At 41.8% G+C, this 20,472-nt stretch overlaps 1 protein-coding gene across 2 annotated transcripts in view; it reads left to right on the top strand.

Moving 5' to 3' along the window:
• The first annotated feature begins 3,567 nt into the window (after positions 1–3,567).
• Positions 3,568–20,472, top strand: part of pdzrn3b (PDZ domain containing RING finger 3b) — an 87,153-nt gene continuing 70,248 nt past the window's right edge. Inside the window, exons 1-3 of one of the 2 annotated variants that reach the window (XM_046384775.1) lie at positions 3,570–4,532; positions 9,433–9,519; positions 11,440–11,547. In XM_046384775.1, coding sequence (XP_046240731.1) covers positions 3,819–4,532; positions 9,433–9,519; positions 11,440–11,547 — 909 coding nt within the window. In that variant the 5' untranslated portion in view covers positions 3,570–3,818. Of the gene's footprint in view, positions 4,533–9,432; positions 9,520–11,439; positions 11,548–20,472 lie in introns of both variants that reach the window. The other variant, XM_046384777.1, reaches the window with a different exon arrangement.

Here is a 20,472-nt window from a genome sequence, read left to right as displayed (position 1 = left end):
CACTGCTGCAGACACCAGGGTTGTGCAATCATTACCAATAAAAAACATTCACATGTTTATGCCTGTGAGGATGTTGTGATGGTTGAGGTGTTGTTCTCTGTCATAACAGACCGACAAGGCCAAAGCAGTTATTTGGTTCACACCATCTGCCAGTAGCATGCTAGCAAATGCTTCCCAGCCACAAGCCCAACCTGTCACAAGGTCGCTACGAGACCTTTCAAAACAACCTTTAAAGTTACTCATTCACTCAAGGCGCTAGAGCCACAAAACTCAAACTTCCCTTGTGAAAGGCACAATAAGTCACTGATGTTTGTAAGAAAAACAAACCATACTATTGGCATATAAATCATCTGGGGGCGAGACTCAGTTTTGACAATATTACTGACTCCCATGGGAGTTTCAGGCGCATGGGAAACCACAGAGAGATGGATAGTGTATTCCTTTTGTAAGTACATCGTGTTTCAGAGCAACATGAAAAGGGATCCTGAAGAGCAATAACTCATCTTTGCAGTATCCCACATGGCCCTCATGTCTTTGACATATCTAAAGAAGAGTGGTGACGATTAGTGAATGGCACAGCTCCAAAGCCATATACAAAACACCCTCATCACATACGCTGAAACCTAGATCGCTCTGTTGCCTTGCAACGAAGGCTTCAAGTCAGAAGGGTCAACAGTGAAACTCAGGATCAGTCTGTTCATGCCACTCAAAACATGCATTACCTTGTACCCCTTTTTGAGTATTTGTTCATGATTGATAATTACAAAAAACAAGGCTATTAGCTGATTTTTTTCTTAAAGGCATTTAAGAGACATTTTGTGAAACAGGTACATTTGCTTTCTTTTTTGATGAGAAAATTAACACAATTCTCATGTTTGTATGCTCGATATGGAGCTACAACCAGTAGACCGTTTGCTCAGCTTACCATAAAAACCAAAGGCAGGAGACAATGGTTAGCCTGGCTATGCCCAGAGGTAACAAAATGTCTGCTCGCACCACAACACCTCACTAATCATTACTGTATGCCTTGTTTGTTTAATCCGTCCAAAAACCAACAAGACCCCAAAAAGTCACTGGTACCAGACTAAGAAACAGTCAAGCATATATACAACCACAGGAACAAAACATGTTGCTTTTAGCTATTGTGATGGAATAAAGAAATGAGATGTAGAGGTATCTAGTGGGCAGATTGTGTTACCTCTGGACAGATTCAAGCCGACTGCTTCCCCGTGTTTTTAGTCTTTATGCTAAGCCAATAGGCTGCCTCCTGTATCTTCATATTAGGTTGACAGATATTAATGAAGATATAAATATTAATATCTAACTCTTGGGAAAAAATAAAAATAAGCATATTTTGCAAAATGTCAAATTATTCTTTTAAATCAAACTCAGCTGCTGCCATACAGTCTGAAAACTGGAAGCTTGGGTTCTTGCTTTAACTATCTTTAAATGCTATTTAGACCTGCAGGTCTGGTGGAAGTATTAAAGTCTGGTCTGTCCTGATCCTTCACCCACAGTTTAGGTTGGAGGACTGGGATTAACTCTTATCTCCACTGGGACATTGTCTGTCTTTTGGGCTGGACCCAACATGGACTTGTCTAAGCCCCCTCTGTTGCCACTTCACCCAGCTAGATGGAAAACATTCCTAAACAGACCAATCAGGGAGATAGCATATCAGTTCCTTCAACATACTGTACCATGAAAATCCAAAACCTGTAGTCTCTCATAGCTTCATGCTTGCTCTGACTCCAACGCAGCCTATAAAAACAACAGTTTATTTATTCTCACTCCATTTTGAGAGCAAACATTTATCTGACCGAGGCAGAGAAAAATATGACTCTCACAGTAAACAGCTACACACAGACAGGTTTATTTCTCAACTGAAGTAATAAATCACAGGTGGCAGGTTGGCCTAGGGGTCGAGAGGCTGGTTGTAGTAGGTTACTGGTTTGATTCTGCAGCAGTGAACACAATATTCCAGGACAACATCTCTGAAGGCAGCCTGCTCCAATCAAAAGAGACTGTATGGCAACCTTAATCTCTAAACTGTGAAATTATATGTGGCCATATACAACACATGTGCATCAGCATATAAAAGAAAAATCCAATTGCTTTGTGAAAGCTGACCAAAGAAACAGGTGATAAAGTACAACATCAGCTCCCTTCTTATTTTTCATCCGTTGATTTTTCCACATCTGTTTCAACATTTCTTATCTCTCTCTCTTTTAAAAATCAGCCCATGAATTGAAGAGTAGCCGCCAAGAAAAACACATAATCACCTGGTGAGTATGAAACAGGCTGTATATGTACACAGTGCGAAGAGCTCTGACGTGACTGCGCAGTGAGTTTTTCCTTCCACCCCATCTAAGACAACCCATAACATCAGTGTAGGATTAGCCGCAAGCTCAGACTCTCTCTGTCACACTTTGTCCATTAAGTCTTTGATAAGCTCTTGTTTTTAGTTCTGGATAATGCACATATGGAATGGTTTTATTGAGCATGGCATTGCATAAAACTGGATTTCCGAAAGAGGAGGCAAGCGGTAGGAATGGGTATCTAATCAAGGCAGGGTCAGGACCAGCAGAGGGTGTGTGTTTCTGCCTGAGCGGCTGAGGATATTCTTTTTCTTCACTGAGAACATGCAATGTGTCTGTTGGAGTTACTCCTGCTGAGAATCAAAAAGTGCTCAAATCAAAGTGTCATAGAGATAAAACAGTGTAATACCACACTTTCTTTACATCAGGAGTGTGGCGAGAGGTGTTTTCAAAAACGAATCCCACAGTGGCGCCACAAATATTCATTTTTAAACCACACACTGTGAACCAGGTTGATTTTCACAACTTTCACCTGAGTGTGTTGTAACATGAAAGTGTTGTGGTTGCACTGGTAATGTCCTCCTAAGGTTGCTTGTTTTCACAAGTGTCGTGCAAGCCTGAACACTCAGCCCACCGAGCTATAAATATTTGACTGTCATGTCATCCCGTCCAACATTCATGTAATGGAATGTCAATTTATCAGTTAAAAATATCCAGGAGGGGAATATAGATTTGGTTAAAGCATCAAATCTCAAAAAGTTTCAATCTGCTCATACTTTGAACCAATAAATGACAAAGATGATGTGTTCAGGAGTTAGGCTATAAGCAGATGGTTGAGAGAAGCTGCTTTTATTCTGGATAAAACTTTCATATTGTGACAGCAGAAAACGTTTTTATGTCCAAGTCTCGTTCTCGCATGCGCTGTTACTACAGGTGTTACGGTAGAGAATTCCTCCACACTTTTCGTTCCGAGAAATGATGCCTTCACCGCTGTCAGAAGCGTTATATACAAATATTATTTTTTACCAATTTTGGTCACGTGAATATCGTGAATTTGATATTTTTATAACAAAGATCATGTTATGTAGCGTCACCACTTAAGAAAAAATGTTAGCATGCAGACCAGAGTAATACCGGAGCTTTCTATTTTTCCTTTTTAATGTCTAAATTTTTGGTGTCATAGCCTTTAAGAACAATCAAGTCTATCCAGATTTTGTCTTTTTTTCATTTGGTAGTATTACACAAATGTTGCTTTTACTTAAAAACTTCACCACAGTCGTAATGTTTAACTTAAACAAACTTTTCTAACTTTTAAAGTGTAAACTTACGAGGCGCACCTGAAGGCACCAAAAAGTCTCGGTCAATTAGTTGAGTTTGGACAGTGAGGAGCTTATAGTCGGTCTGTGAGCGCTCCACCAATGATCAGCTAAAACCGCCCCACTGCTCCGACTCAGATCTGCCGGGGTGGGGAGTCAACAAGTTTGGATTTGGACTTTGAAGACCATGGGATTCGAGCTGGACCGCTTCAAGGGGACCGTAGACCCGGATTTCAAATGCAACTTGTGCAATAAAGTCCTGGAGGACCCGCTGACGACTCCGTGCGGACACGTCTTCTGCTCCGGCTGCGTGCTGCCCTGGGTCGTCCAGCAGAGCAGCTGCCCCGTCAAATGTCAGCGGATCTCCGCCAAAGAGCTGAACCACGTCCTGCCTCTGAAAAACCTCATCCTGAAGCTGGAGATCAAATGTGACAACCACGCAAGGGGCTGTGATGCGGTGGTGAAGCTGCAGCATCTGGCCGAGCACGCCGAGATGTGCGACTACACCCCGGCGAAGTGCAGGAATAAAGGATGCAGCGAGGTGCTCAACCTGAGGGACATGGATGCTCACATGCGGGAGACGTGCGACTACAGACCCGTGGGGATATGCGAGAGCGGCTGCGGATTGATGCTTACCCACAAAGAGCAGAAGTTAAACAGCCACTGCTGCCTGAGTGCCCTGAAGGCGCACAACAGCGCGCTGCAATGCAAAATTATCAGCCTGGACAGAGAGTTCAAGAAGCAGACTATTAAAGCCAACAAGAGGGAGAAGTCACTCCTGGCACAACTTTCCGCCGTGCACAGCGAGCTGCAGATGACAGCTCTGAAATATCAGAAGAAATTCACTGAGTACAGCGAGAGGATCGACTCCCTCACAAAGACCGTGGCTTTCTCCTGCAAGGTAGGCAAAACACACATTTCTACTTTCAGGTAGCACAGGAAACTTTTTTTTCTATCTTATCCAGAGTTTCTTTTTTTTCCCTGCTGCTGAGGAGAAACTTATGTTCCTTTAGTGTAAAATACCTCGAAATACATGTGTAGACACAGGCAGTGCATTTTCTCCCTTCTGTAAGGATATTTTGATCCATCTTTTACTGACATCCAGCAGGACAAATGCCTAGAGGCCTCTGTGCTTTAAAATATCTTTCAGTATTTCAATTCACTGGACCTCCATGTTGTTTGGGCAGTATTTTAACTACATCTCAGATGAAAACAGAAGTCAAACTTATTTGAAGATATTTTTTTACAAAGGATTCTCCTCTGAGCCAAGTTTTGGGGAGTCCTGTGGTGCTCAGAAGTTTGTTTCTTGGTTGTCTGCTTTGAGACATGGATGTCAGCTGTGCCTCTGGCCAGTTGGCAGTCAATGGGGGAGGGCCAAATATTTACTGCAGTTCTGTACACAACAAGAGCCAGGTTCCAGTTATACTGCCTCCTCGCTGCATGCTTGTTTGAGGCTTTCTGTCATCAGATGTTCGCCCTTTCCCTGAGCCAATGGTAACAGATTAGAATCACAGATGTACCAGTACTGTTACTGCTGTCACGCATGTGTGCGAGTGTTGTGTGAGATGGTGAATATCAACAGGAGACATTCGAGAGCCTGAAAAGCCTTTAAATTTGTAATGTTTTGCAGACAGTGCACACTGTGGTAATGGGAGAGATTTGATATTTATTCCCTTCCATCTACGGTGGTATGTCTGCTGGTCATTGGTTAGTAATGTGTCTGAATTTGTGGCCTAGCACAGGCTCTTATTGAGGGAAAAAAAGTCCAAGAACCCCTGATGTAAGGATGTTTTATGCTTCAGATTTAAAACCCTAATGCCTCCTCTAATGACCAATTATCAGCATCATAAAGGATGCAGAACTCCATAAGCCAGTTAATGAATTGAATTTATGTATGGTGGTTGCATGGATACTGTGATCATCAGAGGGGAGTGGTCAGATTGTAACCAGGCTTAGTTAGAAAATTTGTCCCAGAGCAGGAGGAGGAGGAGCTTACTGCAATCTGTGCAGTAAAACCTGCACAGATTGGGAACAAACTGCTGACAGTTTTAAATGAAGTGACAAATGGGAACTTTTCTTGGATTTGTCTTCTTTAATTTGACATAAATTCACTTCTTAACTCCCTCTTTTGGTCGCTGAAGTTTCTTGCACAGTTTCCCACGGGACTGCACTTGTTGTTGACATCTGTCAAAGACTTCACTCTTCACTTTTGTTTGGTAGATTCATTTATTCATCAATGGGCTCAGTTCCCAGCAAAAATGTGTTCCGGTAGACTGGTAAATTGCACATTAAAACCACCGATGCGGGGTGAAATGGTGAAATCGCTCATGCTGGTGTACAGAAGCTTGCTGGGTCTGTAGCACAGCTGGTTATCATAGTTCATTTGACAGTGACATTTCAGCCCTACCACAGATAATATACGTTCAGCGTTTTACTCCCAGCGTAACTCCACTAATGTAAACAGAAGGTCACACAGAAGTCCCTGCGTGTCCTGAAACACTTTAACACACATAAAGACGCAGGAATTGTTCTGGAACTCATCCTGGTAAGAGAAAGAGCAGGTCCTGAGGAGAAGAAATGACATTTTGCGGATGATGTGGTTAGCTGGAAAGCTTTTTCAGTGGCTCCAGTCAAGCAGTGAACAGGATTGTTTGGTGTGAGACGGCAATATGAAACAGAGCAACAGGTCGGATTAGCTCTCTCAGAGCTCAGTTTCCTTTTTGTAATAACCCTGATGCGTTGTTATCAGATTTTATTAATTTCACTCTGTTTCCTGTTACATCTTTCTCACTGGGGATATTTTTGGAAAAAGCCCAGGTAATGACATGTGTGATGGCTCTGTCGCTTTGAAGCCATGCAAGTGAGCCAGCATTCGCAGTTTCATGGACCTGGAACAACTAAATGGAGGGAATCCGTTACTAGCTGCGTTTCACAATTCAAAACATCCGTGGTGAGAAGGGTCCAGTGCAGATTTGTTTTGACATATTTGTCCCTCGTCTCACTGTCAAACAGGGAATATAGGCCCGTCATGACAAGTAACCTACTTTAGTTTGTTTGTGAGTCTCCATCACCCCTTGGCTTAGGCTTCCTGAGCCAGATGGAGGATTTTAATGTCTTCTTTTAATATCCAGGCAGCGACTGTGAGGGAGATCAGTGTGACCTGGCTGTGTGGAATAACTGACTGGAGTTTCCAATAATAGTCTTAAATAATCCTAACACTATTTAAACGTCTTTGGTGAGCCAGCAAGAGTAATAAAATGAAGCAAAAACAAAAAGCTCAGATCTCACTGTGGTTCACTTCAGGCCTGCTAGAATTGCTGTCACACTTTCCATTCAGCCTCAGATCTCCTCATTAGTCACTATGGATCACAGTGTATGTGCTACTTGATGCAATAAAGAGCATCTCTCTCTCTCTTCACTGAATTTCATTGGAGTAACCACAGGCTCAATCTGATCTGATCACGCTAATTCTGATCTAATTTTAAAGCATGAATCTAAGAGATAACTTGTCTGAATAATGTAGCCGATTAGTTACCTCCAACACTTGGGTGTCAGTTGAATATGACAGTGATCACGTTAATAGAAACCCATCCAGAAGTCAATCAAAATGTGTATTTTATTTTAAAGTAACCCTCAAAAGTAAGGGATCGATCAGGCTGCTTTTTCCACACTCCGAAAGGCCTACGACCACGAGTTTCTGCATCTTGATCACAGGCCGGTAGATTGTGCGTCAATATTTTCCTTTTTCATTCTGCATTACCGCACTTACAGTATAATCAGATGCACAATGTTAAGATGGAGACGGAGAAATGTTTTGATTGAGGACAGGCTCGGAAAGTGTGACTGGTGCTGAGATGAAGGCTCATTGTGTGCGTGCCCAGACACCATTGAGAAACAGACTGAAGTCTCGCTGCCAGTCTGCTCTCTTTTTCTCAAAAAAAACAAAAAAAACCCCAAAAAACAACCAGCCGGTTCTTCTTTTTCCATTAACGTCGACGTTAAAACTTTGTTTACCTGACATAGCTTCCATGTGTTCCCTCCAAATGATGTCAGTGTGATCATGTTCTGTGTTTTTCTCCTGGTAAGGTATTGTTTATCACCCAGGCATGCCTAATGTTTTAGTAAATACACAACCTCCTGAAGAGAGTCACTCAATTTCTTTGGGATTAGAGCTTTGCAAGAGTGTTCGCAGATGTGGGAAAAAAAAACTCTCCTTAATTACTGTGAGTTCATTTTAATGGCTCTCACACACAAAATCTTGAACACCTTTAAAATACATCTAATTTGTTTTGAGACTCGTGGCTGTTCCTGCGTAACTGAAGTGGATATAACAGCATTTTTTGCTTTTATTGGTCAAATTCTCAGTCAAATTCAAGTCAGTTTTCACTTGATGGTCAACTGTCTTCTTGCTGACAGTAACGGCTGTAGTCACTCTAATTCGGAAGCATGTGTCGTCAATGCTGCGTGACACGGTGCAGGAGCGCACATTCCCAAACGGCCTGTCGTGCACATGATGGTCTTTTTAGCCTATAAGGCAGTCAGGGCACTGTACATGCCAATAATATCTGCCTTATATTTAGTCTTTCTATGTCACAGCATACTGGAGTGGCGGCTGAAATTATGTTACCTCATAACTCTCCTCTAAGTCCTGCTTAAAAAAACAGATTAAGAGCTGACTCTGCGAGTTTCCCAGAGGTTTTCATGTCATGTTGCCACTGAGTAAGAGGTCCTCTGGTGTATTAATTTACATTGGACGTCGGATTTGTGAGAGGGAAGGGCTGCCTGCTCTTTGAAGTGGTCACCTCTTGTCTTTAGGCTGGCTAAGCCTGTGAGAAAAGTGAAGTTTAGGGCTGAATCATTTGAGGAAAATATTAAGTTGTATTTAGTTTTGACAGTTGAAAGTCTAAGCCTTTTAACAAGATGCTTAATACCAAGCTTAATCAGAAACTTGTCTTGTTTAGACATTAATTTAATCAGATAAAATAATTCAATTTCTTGATGTTGAGGTCTTGCCAGAGATTTTCCTTCAAACCAGTCAATTGGAGAAAAGTAAAATTCATATTTTATAGAATAGCTGGAAAATTGAGCCCACATTTAGGAAGATTATACATGACATTACCCGGTAACATTCAGATATAATTGTTGCCTTCAGCAGCGTTCTTTTTATTAATAATAAATGCTTTGTTAATAATGACAGACTCAATATAAGTCGACCCAGACAATGTTTGGATATCCGACTAACAACCCCTAATGATACTGCTGACAGCTCAAGCACTCGCTCCTTCGGCTAACGTAAGCTATAAAGACTTACAGAATGAGCAGCAACTGAAACCAGTTGGCTACAGCTGAACCTGCCAGCCCCAGTTGTTGTTAATACCTGGTGTAATCCACAGCTGTGTGCAAAACGTTATTAGCACACCTTGTTAGACACCTTGTTGAACAGGTTCAAACTGTAAATTTGATATAACGTCAATTAAATGTTTGTCTGTGGGAAAGATCTGAATTCAAAGATGTCATTAAGCCCCAGTGCCTGCTGTTGCACCTTCACCCCACTTGACAAGCGTCTTATTAACTTCCTCTTATCCGTTCACCTTGTTCTAATTTGAATTTTATGTATTCGAGCCTCTCTGTTATCTGCTAATAAGGCAGATAATTTGTTGGTGTTTTTTGCCTGTTGTGTTCCCCCTCTTCAGATAACCGTTTTAAATCATTCTGTTGCTCACCTGGAGTCAGTAATGGAGTATTATGAATAACCTCCTGCCATCTCTTTGTTCACATGTCTCTCCTCTGTCTGTCTGTAGGAAGGCGAAACTAAAAGTGTGACGGTTGTCCTTCATCGTGAGGGTGGATCTCTGGGTTTTAACATCATAGGAGGAAGGCCATGCGTGGTAGGTTGAAAGCATCTCGTAGGTTTATCCCCCTCCTTCGGTGATCATCCGTTTTGTGTCATCTGGCAACCCAGGAATGATTAGAAGTTACTTGAAGCACCACAAGCTTTCTCCGAACTGACTGACACAGCTTAGAGAACAGTGCATGTGTTTTCTCGTCTGTGGATAGATTGACCGCATTTATCAAGTTTTATTGTGTTTATATATTGGTCTGGTTTAGAGGATTTGGCATTAGAGATTAAAAAAACTATAATTACTTTTATGAGAGTTAAATCTGGAATTATGGCTTTGACCGCAGTTGTTTTGTCTCTAATTGAGGGGATTTTAGTGGTGAGGTAAACACAGGAAAGGGTCTTTTATCCCGGCCTGAGCCTTCACAGCCGCTATATTTTCTGTCTCGAGACTGACGTGAAAGTCATTAATGATGCCACACAATCTTCCTGAGTGAACAGTTGAAAATATCTCAACTCCGGTTGCAACTTCATCTAGCATGCATTGAGCTTCTTTCGGCAGCAGAGGCCCTAATGAAATGGTGTTCCCCATATCTGTTTCATCAGGACTGTTGCAGTTTTCAGCGATGAACTCTTCTGTATCAACATAGGATATATTACCTCAGTAAAACTTTTTCTAGTGGGGAACTATAAAAAGATTTACACCTAAGAAAGCTGTGTTTCTTTTACTCAATCCCACGATCTCATAGATTTGCAGCCTTTCTTGCTCTTCTGACAGAACCATGCATCAAAATCAACCAACCAACTTGGCTTTTGCTTTCCCTGCTGGCCTCAAATCAGCAGTTTGTGCAAGAAGCTGTTCATTAAAATGGAAATAGCTAATATCCTAGAAGCCTTTAACACATGTGTTTCATGTGGCAGTTATTTTGGCATGGTGCGGTAAGAGCAATCAGCTGCCAGGTTTTGTGGTCTCTAGAAGCTACTTTGTCTACAGCTCTCAAGATAGGGTTGGTTCTAAGGCGGGGTAGCCGTAAGCCAAAGCAGTAAGCTTCTCGAAAAATCTGCAGCAAAGCATTGCAGTGTTAACACTGTACATGATGCAGCTGAAAGAGGAAGCAGACAAGAAATTATTAATTAGATTGTGACTTTGGAGGTTTCTTTAAGTATCCCATTTAATTGTAGTTTTGTTGCAGAGCTCAGCAGACCTGTAGAACAAGTTTCATGTGGTTTTAAAGAGACACCTAAGAAAGCAGCTTTATTTTTATTTTAAAGCCAGCCTTGCCTGTGACTCTGGGGTCATGGCCACAGTGTTGTAGTTGTAGCTTGCTGCATGTCCAACCGGCCTGTCAACATTTGCAGGCTAGTGTCACCACATCCATGCCTGGGAAGCATCTGAAGTTAAAGCTAACCTTTAGGTCCACACTCAGGGGCAGGGTTAAGGGGTCAGCTTGCACAAATTTCAATTAGATGTCTTTCATTCATTTCATTTACCTCTACAGGTAAATCGTCTTCAAGATAGTTTTTGTTCAGTTTGCCCAGATTTTAAGATATCTACCACAGAAACTGGTGCTTCTGATGAAATCTGCAGACACTGAAATCAGTTGAAGAGTCTGAGTAACTGGTGAATTGCTTCTGGAAAGACATGCTGCTATTCAGTGCTGTTCCCTCATTCAGTCCAGCTTCATTTTATCGTGATGGCAGCAGAAGTTTCAGGGTGGGATAACCCAAATAACAAAATATGATTTTTATTTTTAGGGTGAACTAACCCTTTAACTTGTCTTCACAGTTGTAAGTAGTTTAGCAAAGGTTACTGGAAGATGTATTGAGCAGTCTTTTGTTGAGATGTCAGTGCTAAATTTCACAAGGTTTCAAAGATTTTGTCGGAAATATATACACTATTATTCTCCTTCACAATCTGAACAATGCGTTTTTATTGTTCTCCAGACAATAAGTGCAATTTATTCCACAGGACGACAATGACAGCACTTCCAGTGAAGGCATCTTTGTATCCAAGATTGTGGAGAAAGGTCCGGCGGACAAGGAAGGAGGCCTTCAGATCCAAGACAGAATAATTGAGGTATGTGTCCTAAACTGTAGTGTTTCGTAAGGAGGAGTAAAAAAACACAGGAGTTGATGCACAGTAAGATGGTGAAGTTGGATTATGTGACAGCTGCTATCTGCCCCATGAACATGACGACAGCGAGGAAGCATGAAACCGTGACACAATATTTAGGTTCTGTGACTTCAGAAAATTAATCTCTGGCTGAAAGCAGGAGACGTGACACATTGAATGAGTATTTATATTTTGGCATTTTATTTCAGCTCAAGGAAGTAAATCCTGCAGAGAGCTAAGGTTTCAACATGTACTTCTACAAGTCAACACTCAGGCAAAGGCTTTGTTAAGTGGGGCATCGCTGCAGATAGACCGAGATAAACCTGAGGCGAGGCTGCCTGTCTTTGGTTTGCTATGTGAGAAAGAACCCTGTGTTCGCTTCCTAGCTGACAAATCCCTTATGACAGAGTTGCCGTGAAGCATCCTCCTCTCGCCTTTAAACAGAATCTCGTGTGGAAAGGCCAGCTCACCCCGAGGTCAACTCGAGGCATGTGTTGAAAAACTCCAACATCACAAAGGTGGCTTTTATAGAACAGTTGTCAACCAGAATCTTACACAATGGCTGCATTGAATGGAGAGGTTTGTGTGGATTACAAATGTGTATCGCCGCGTGCCGCAAGATGACAAATATGGTTTGTTGCAGGCTTTATAGTCAAACCTCAGTGAAATTGCCCCAGAGCATTTTGACCAGCCCATTGCTCACAGAGATGTTTGTGGAAAGTGTTTATAAGTCAAAGAAGGCTCCAACATCTGGACTGTGTTGATCACTCCATCCCGTTCAATGCAGTCAATACAACAATGCCCCAGGTCCTCCAGCACAAGCCTCACGCTGCGGTTCTAAATATTATGGTTGTAAGCGCGGTCAACACCGTATCTAAGATGTGACATGTTAGTCCACAATTATAATCATGTAACACAGTCAAGTGTCAGAAAGCTGTCGGCAACTTGAGTTTTTGTCTTAAGATCCTCTAACAAAAGGCAGGATGAATCCAATGATTCACTTGGTTGATGGGCGAAGAAAGATAAGCTCACATGTCACATGGACGTGTACGAGTGGAGCTAAAGTGTGCGTCTTCGCTTGCATCTGCAGTGTCCGTTTTTGTGAGTTTTTGTCCATGTGTTCGCCTGGGCGTGTGTGAAGGCCAGGGAATCATGTTAATGGGCCAGATGTTGCTGTATTTGGTTACTTGAGGAGATATCTTGTGTAGGATTTCGTGTTGAGCTCGCCGTTCACCCTTTATCAGCATAAAAAAAAAAAAACAGGAGTACAGATTTTGCTTTAGGATAATGCTGTGCTTGTCTCTCGTTTTTGGGCTATTGTGGGTGAAGTCATGAAATCTCTCCAGTGAGGGGAACACATGAGCAGAGAGGACGTGAAGAGCCTAAGGAGGTAGCAAAGCACCCTATTAAGTGACCTTTTCTTTTCAAGAGGTGAGGGATTACTAAACAAAAAGCAACAAAATGAATCATTCAGCCATTGAGAAAAAAAAAAAAGATATTGGCAGTTCAGAGTTGCTGTTCCACATTAGTGCTTTTCATCGGATGGGAAACCTGATAGTGGAGGTGGTTCATATTTCGGAGACTCCCTCTTTGTGAGCTGGTTGAAGCAAAAAAAGTTCCATGTCATGATTTTTCTGTCCACAATAAGAAATGCAACGTCATAACGACATGTTTGCAATTGTGTGGGTTGCATCTTTGACCTCGGGTGATTGGGTCTGTGGCCTCTGTGGTCTACAGTGGTGAATCAAAGGAATTTAATCCCCAGCGCCCGAAGGCGGCTTCATGTTCATGTTTTGAACTTGTGGGCTGAAAAACAACAGCTACCACCTCTGTTCTATTTAGCATCCTGTGTGGGATGCAGTACATTAGAAAAGCAGAAGCTTTAAAATCTGCTTTCTGGTTTCATCACACCTCAGGAAGTGTGTTTTTGTTTTTTCAGGTAAATACTGTATGACATCAGTGGCTTCCACATTATGTACTAAAATCATTTCAGCACATGTTTGATGTTCTTTGATATTGTGCCCTGGATGTACTTAAAGAAACCACAGGTGCTTTCAGAATGATATGAGGGGTTTTTTTTTGTTTTTTTTTTTTTTGCTGTGATTAGATTTGTAAATTGCTTTTGAAGACATATTTAGGATTTTCAAATTTGCTTTTGTCAGGCAAACAGCCCAAACCCCAACCTCAATTTATGATATTAAAAAAAAGAGAAAAGCAAGGAGGAAAAATGATTTTTTTTTTGCGATAATTCTCTTGTGATTTGTTGATTTTCAGTTGAAAATTATTTATCAACTAAGCCATCAAGTAATCACATCAGCACTGGTTGTGAAAAGTCAAAAAAAAGACTGATGAAAGGTAGGAACTGCAGATTTGGGTGGATCATGCGGTTTCTCACTGCTTATTCACATTACACACTCATTTCATCCACTCGTAATATAAAAATATTTATATGTGCAGCTTTAAAGATAAAATGTAGAAACTGCTAATATTTAATTTATAACATCTTTCCCTCATTTTCCATTACAGTGGGAGGATAACTGTTTGCCTTTTTCCCTCACACATGAAATCTTACACATGAAATGTCTTACAGGCCAATAGAAGAGATGGTTTTGACAGCCATTCACCAGGCATAGTATAACACTTCTGTGGAGATCAGCCGTTCTTTAAGAGTACAGTCATTTGACACCGAGCAGTGAAAAGTGCGTTCACCTGAGGAGGCAGAGGAACACAGCCACAGAGCCGTTTTCGCTGCTCGTAGATGAGGTGTTAGTTCCAGTAAGTCTATATGGATGTAACATGTACATGGTGATCCACGGCTCGTCCTTCTATAACAGGCTCTTAGCGGGGGAGTGTGATAGCAGATGGCTGCGCAAACCGAGCTAGAGGCTGCTATGAATCAACACATGAATGCCTCCTTGTTCAACGGGACATTTTTCTCATAAAAACCTCGAGCTCTGTTTGCTTTCGCTTGCCCCTCTGCAAGCTAAGGAATCTTAGCACTCTGGTCTGGATCTGGCTGTGTTTGCTGCAGGCGTTTGATAGATAAGTTCTGATTCAGTGATACAGTGCTCTCTGGTATGAAGGACTGTGCATACTCATGTTTTCAGATACCTGACTGATTGCGTACTTTGTCATATGTTATTTAGAAAATGTTTACTGTGTGAATATAATCCTAGCATTCCTTACTCCAGTGTCACTTCACATTGAGCAATGCTGCCGGAACTCCAGAAAAAGAGATGCTTGATGTGTAATTTCCTACAAAAAATGACCTTCCACTTTCTTCAAGCCTCTTTCCTTGTGCAGTGCAACTAAGCCTGTGTCACAATCCCACGATGGCGATGCCTGGGCTCTTAGAGCGAAGGGGACGTTTTCTGTGTGGGCTAGTGAGTGTGAAAATAGGAAGAGAATGGAGACGCCTGGGCTGCTGTTGTAAATGTCGCCTTGTAAATCCTCAGCAAACATTCTTAGGTCGCAGAGGGTGAACGGCAACAACTACTTTAAAATAAACTGACATTGGGAGAAGCCAGTTCTAATATGGAAGACAAGGTTGCGTGTGTGTTTTTTTTAGATGGGGGAGGGGGGGTAGCTTGCAGGAATGTGTCTCAGCTGAGACCATGTTTGTATAAATATATACACTGGATGTTATTTAAATTAAAAAGTGGATTTTGGAAAGCTAGAATTCACCTGAACCACCTTTTTAAAATTCTTGTTACCTCCTGAATCCGACGAGCAGCCTGAAAACCTGCCTTAAAACAAGGACCAAAACTAGCAGAAATGTTTGTGCCGGCACAGTTTTGTAACAGATGATGTAAGTTGGATTAGCTGGCACTTATCTCGGTTCATTTAACCTGTTTGAGATGCGTAGTGTATTTTTGCATGATTAGCTCGAGCGGGAGCAGGAGGAACGTGGTGGAAAAATGCCAGGGGTCACAACCAAGCATGTCTAAAATGCAAAATAGGCTGCTCTAAATACAGCTACTTTATTAGCAAAGGATATAAAATTGAAAACTCATCCTGAGACTTTGTAACTCATTACACCCAGATCAGCCTTATTGTATTTGACACAACATGTTCCCATGACTGTACTGCTATAGCTTATGCTAATAATTTAAGAATGGATGGACTTTTGGCCTTGTGGCTGAAATTAACGTCAATGTAGATGTTTAAAACCTTCGGAAAAAAATGTGTATCTCATTCGTACTGCAAAAAAAGATTAATTTCATGTCTAGATTTAAATAGCTATTTAAAGAGCTATGACATCTCTTTAGGCACCACATCTGCAGTTTCTTACTTGTCACTAGTTGTATGAGTTGCGAGGTTACCCACAGTGAGCCACTAAACACCTCAAACCTCCCACCAGTTACTTAAGTATCAATTCACAAGGCCAGGGACAGCTTCAAACCCAGCCAGACAGCACTTAGCAGTGACTGACAGAAATGTGAAGTGAGCTGTGTTGGAGGCAGGTCTGAACCACACATGACAATAAGCCTTTATTCTTTGTTGGTGTCGGGGCCACCGTCCAAAGCAAGGAGTGAGATATCTGAACAATTTTGGAGTAATTTGGAAGCAAAATGCAGCCTTTTGCTGTGAATCAACTACGTCACTTTTTCCTTTTAGGCACTTCAGATATTATTACCAGCCCAGGAAGACTGTTGTGGCATAAAGCTTAGTTTCATTATAGTTGGTTCAGTAAGTGTTCTGTAATGTTCTTAATGTATTTTATGGCATGTTGTGTGTCCAAATTTCAGTGTGTGTAATCTGAATGAAACTGAATACTTGATGACATGCTTTTAGGAATGCATGAAGTTTTCATGTCTAAAGGTGTAGCATTTCATCTGTCCTGTCCAGAAAAAAGGCAGGTTACACTGATATGTGTGATTGACTGGACCCCGCTGTCACTAATAAGTTCTCACAGCACATGGCATCCTCAGCAAGACATGTGCCAAAAGCTCCTCAGGCGTTATTTCTGACCCAGGGGGCTATGAGGAACAGACATAGAAGGTATTTCCCTAAGGGGGATCACATGTTGTTTGGCATTCTGAGGCAAGAAGCAGGCCTTTGTCAGGCTCTTTATTGGATTATGGCCCCTATGCAGGCTGTGTGTTTATTCCCCAGATGGGCAAGCTGAATGTGGCCCAGCTCTGTTTCTCCTGTCTGGGCCTAGACAGGATGAATCCACCCCAGGCTAAGCGGACCAATCCTAGCAGCGAGCCACATTCCTGTGCCCCGTGGTCCAGCGGAGGCAGGAGCAGGACATTAAATCAAATCTAACTTTAAAGAGTCCATAATCAGCTTCTGGTGGTAGCCAGTGCCCTATGCAGAGCTGGTTTTAAGAAGCAAGGACAAGCTCACCTTTGTTTTCCACTGCTCTGTATGGGTGGAAAAAAAAAAGATTTTTAAGGTGTGGGGTCGTCTCAGTCTGGAGATGGTGTGAGGTGAGCTTACTCCTCACTGCAACCAGAAGACTGCTTTTATCTCTGTCCTTCACCACACACAGAATATTGTATTTTCCACTCAGTTTAAACGGCCTGTGTCCTCAAAGGCAGGCGGACACTTGATGATTTTTGTGGAGACATACAGTCTGGGCCTACTGTAAATGTGTTTGCTCTGCTCCAACACAGTCTCGCTGGGCTCCTTATTCAATGGAGCTAGTGGGTTAATTTATGGCTCCTAAAAGGTTTTTAAGGGGGCAGAAATAGACAGGTGTAATTAAGCCTAATTTTCCTGCCAATCAATCACATGCCTTGTGTAAATGGATCAGTAACAATGGGCTCAAGTTGCTCTGCCAGCTGCTTCTTATGTCAGCCCCTGACCCCCAAGCAGAGACTGCCCACCGACTTCTAATTAACTACCCTCAATTAAACCCTAATAGGCTGATTAACAGACCCTTAGTTGTGCTGTAATGGCCTATCGTTTCCTCCCAGTGCCACTCTGAAATGCATTCCAACTGCAGCATGTTAATCACCACCCACTCTCTCTGTTCCTACCAATCTCTCTGTCTCTCTCTCTCTCTCTGTCTGTCTCTCTCTCGTTCGCTCTCATTTGAGCAGGGTCGGGACTGACTTGGCACTCTTGTGTCAACACACTCACAAGTGTGTTTCCATCTGGTTAAATTCTGGAGGGGGAAAAAAAAGGTTGAAGCCCTTTATAAATAAATAGATTGATAGAGAGAAAATCAAATTAAAAATAGACATCATGTCATCAGCTGTCTTATACACATTTCCAAAAGTATGATAGCAGCTTATTATTTTACCTTTTGTCTTATGTGATGAGTGAAGATTTGGATAGCAGTTTCCAACAAAAAGTGCTTCGGAATTTGTACAGAATTGTTTGGGCAAACAGTTAAATTGTGTTGTTGCAAGCAGTCACCAAGTTTTAAGTGACACCAAAGAAACTTGGCCTCTGGTGTTCCTGTCTTATGATCCACCTTTCCAAACAACTGCACACTCAGCTCTGTGTTTCCTTGGGTCCTGAACAATACACTTACCATTACATACGTGTACAGTCGATAATCAATATTGGGGCAGCTGTTGTCTAGAGGTTGGAGAAGCAGCTTGTGACCGGAGGGTCACCGTTTTGATTCCCCTCGGCCTGGCAGGAAAAACATGCTCTTGAATGTATGGCGAGTGAGCTGTGCCCTACATGCCATCCTGCGGTAACAGGATATTGCAAGGGTGCCCTCGCCATAAGACTACAAAGGCAGTGGTGCCTCACTGCTAATAAATATGATGTATAGATCTCAAGAGCAAGTACTTGATGCTGCATTTCCTTGGCTGCCCCAGCAAGACAAGTGTGGAGTCAATCAGATGAACAGTTGTCAAGAAAATTGACTCCTTCAATTTTAGTTAGCTGACCACCATTTTCTGTGTGAAAATTCCCATGATCTTATAGAAATTGAGTATTGAACTTAATGGATGAATGGGGTGGATGAACTGGACAAAAAACATAATATCACAAGCTGTTTATTTCCAATGATGATGTACAATCTAAACTGGCATCTTTTTTATCAATTTTAAAGTAAAATATTGAATCAAAGTTAGTTCTTCATCCGTTTTGCAGCTAGCTACAGCTCATGTTAGGCCCACGTTATTTGTGAAGCATCACCCAGGGAAGAACCACATTAAAAGTAATTCATCCATTCAGCATAGCAATCTAGTTGGCAACATCACTCTAAGGGTATGTTCATGTAACATAGATCTGCAAGGCTAACGGGTTATGTGAAGTTTGGAAACAGAATAAGAAGACATTTCATGCCACAATCTCTGCAGTTCGTCAGAAAAGTAGATTGTGGATGCCTTCAAGATCTCTATCTAAAATCGTCCACTTTCCCTAGTTTAGCTCGCAATTTATTGAAGACCTTGAAGACCACCTCAAAGTGCATTTAGTAGCTGTTCTGCTCTCAATTGTATTTTATGATCTTCATCATCAGATTGAGTTAGCCAAATTGCCAGATCTCCTGTGAATCCGGGCATGTGATAGTTAATTTAGTTTCCCATGCTACTTCTATATATATTTTAGACAAGAATGTATCAAATACCAATCAAACAACAATCTGTCCACATACCAAGAAACCCCATATAGGGTTTAATGTACGTGTCAGTGCTGTTGTCTAGTCCTGTGCCAGTCTTCTGTCGAACTGAGCCAAAAATAGGACAGAATGTCAGTGCAGCTTTATCAGTGTTTGTGATGATCACAGTAGGAATCTCGCAAGGGAACAAAACAGAACAAGGAAACAGTGGCAGAGTCCTAAAACCATCAGCTTAATGAAAGACAGTTTTCCCCAAATGTACGCTGTATTGTGTAGACCACAGTTTAACACTGTGTTACTGCATTTGAGAAGCTGTAAATCTCTGCGATGGATCTCTGCTGTAAAGGAGCCAGAAATCTTGAAGGCTTTTCTTACTCATCTGTCTGAGTTTTAGGGACACTCAGCAGAAATGACTCTAGACAGTAAATCACTTCACCATGGTAGTTTTGTCAAATAAACTAACATATAGAGGTAGTTTATTTCACTTAGTGCTGATAAATAAAGGCATTATGGCAAACATAAAAATTAAATGGGGACTGGTGATTGAGGGAATGCTCCATGCAGGGAAATCAATTAAATGGAGAAGCAGTCTGCCAAGCCACAGCAGTAGACTTAAACATGAATCACAAGATGTTGACATGAATGCAGCCTTGTTTGTAGAATTTTCACAGATACATTTTATAAGAAGCTTTTTTTAAATAGAATTTCAGTTGAACAGGGTCCACAGTTGTCTCTCTTTTGACACAACAACTGGAATCTCATGAGTCTGTTTCATAACCAGTTCTAAGCATCTCGGTGATGGAAGGAGGGACTTTCCTGTTTTATTACACAGATTCCATCTCTCACTTTTTTGGCAGCAGTCACAGTGACATGTGTATTTGCCTCTAAGGAAATGGCTATAGACTGACAGTGATTTAAACATGGTTTGTGTGGCATTGTGCGATCCAACATCAGTCCCTCAGCAGATTATAGGCTATAGATTTCCCTCATCAATCAATATGCCATGGTATGCTAGTCTTCATCTCATATGGAACCATTACAGTTGCTGCCCCAGTGAGATGATGAAGTAGACTTAATTTTTTTCCCACAGCTCTGTAAGACTTTAATCTCAGCTTGCTGTTAATCATGTAGAGCAGTTGAGGGCCTTTTTTTTTGCAGAGTGACATCACCAGTGCAACAGAAAATCAGCAGACTTTCAATCATGAAACTTAACAGTTCCTCAGAAGGTGCTAGATGATAATAAAAATGCAGGGTCGGAGCTAATGATTTTAGCAGTAAAGCTAGCTGCTTCCCAGCGTGCAGGTACTTAACATTCTGAGTGAGGTGAGAGGACGTGCCTCAGGTTGATGCCTGCACTGCGG

This window comes from Scatophagus argus, chromosome 3 (assembly GCF_020382885.2).
Source record: "Scatophagus argus isolate fScaArg1 chromosome 3, fScaArg1.pri, whole genome shotgun sequence".
Taxonomy (NCBI): Eukaryota; Metazoa; Chordata; class Actinopteri; family Scatophagidae; genus Scatophagus; species Scatophagus argus.
The sequence above is the reverse complement of the archived record's forward strand: the minus strand, read 5'-3'. Positions and strand labels throughout refer to the sequence as shown.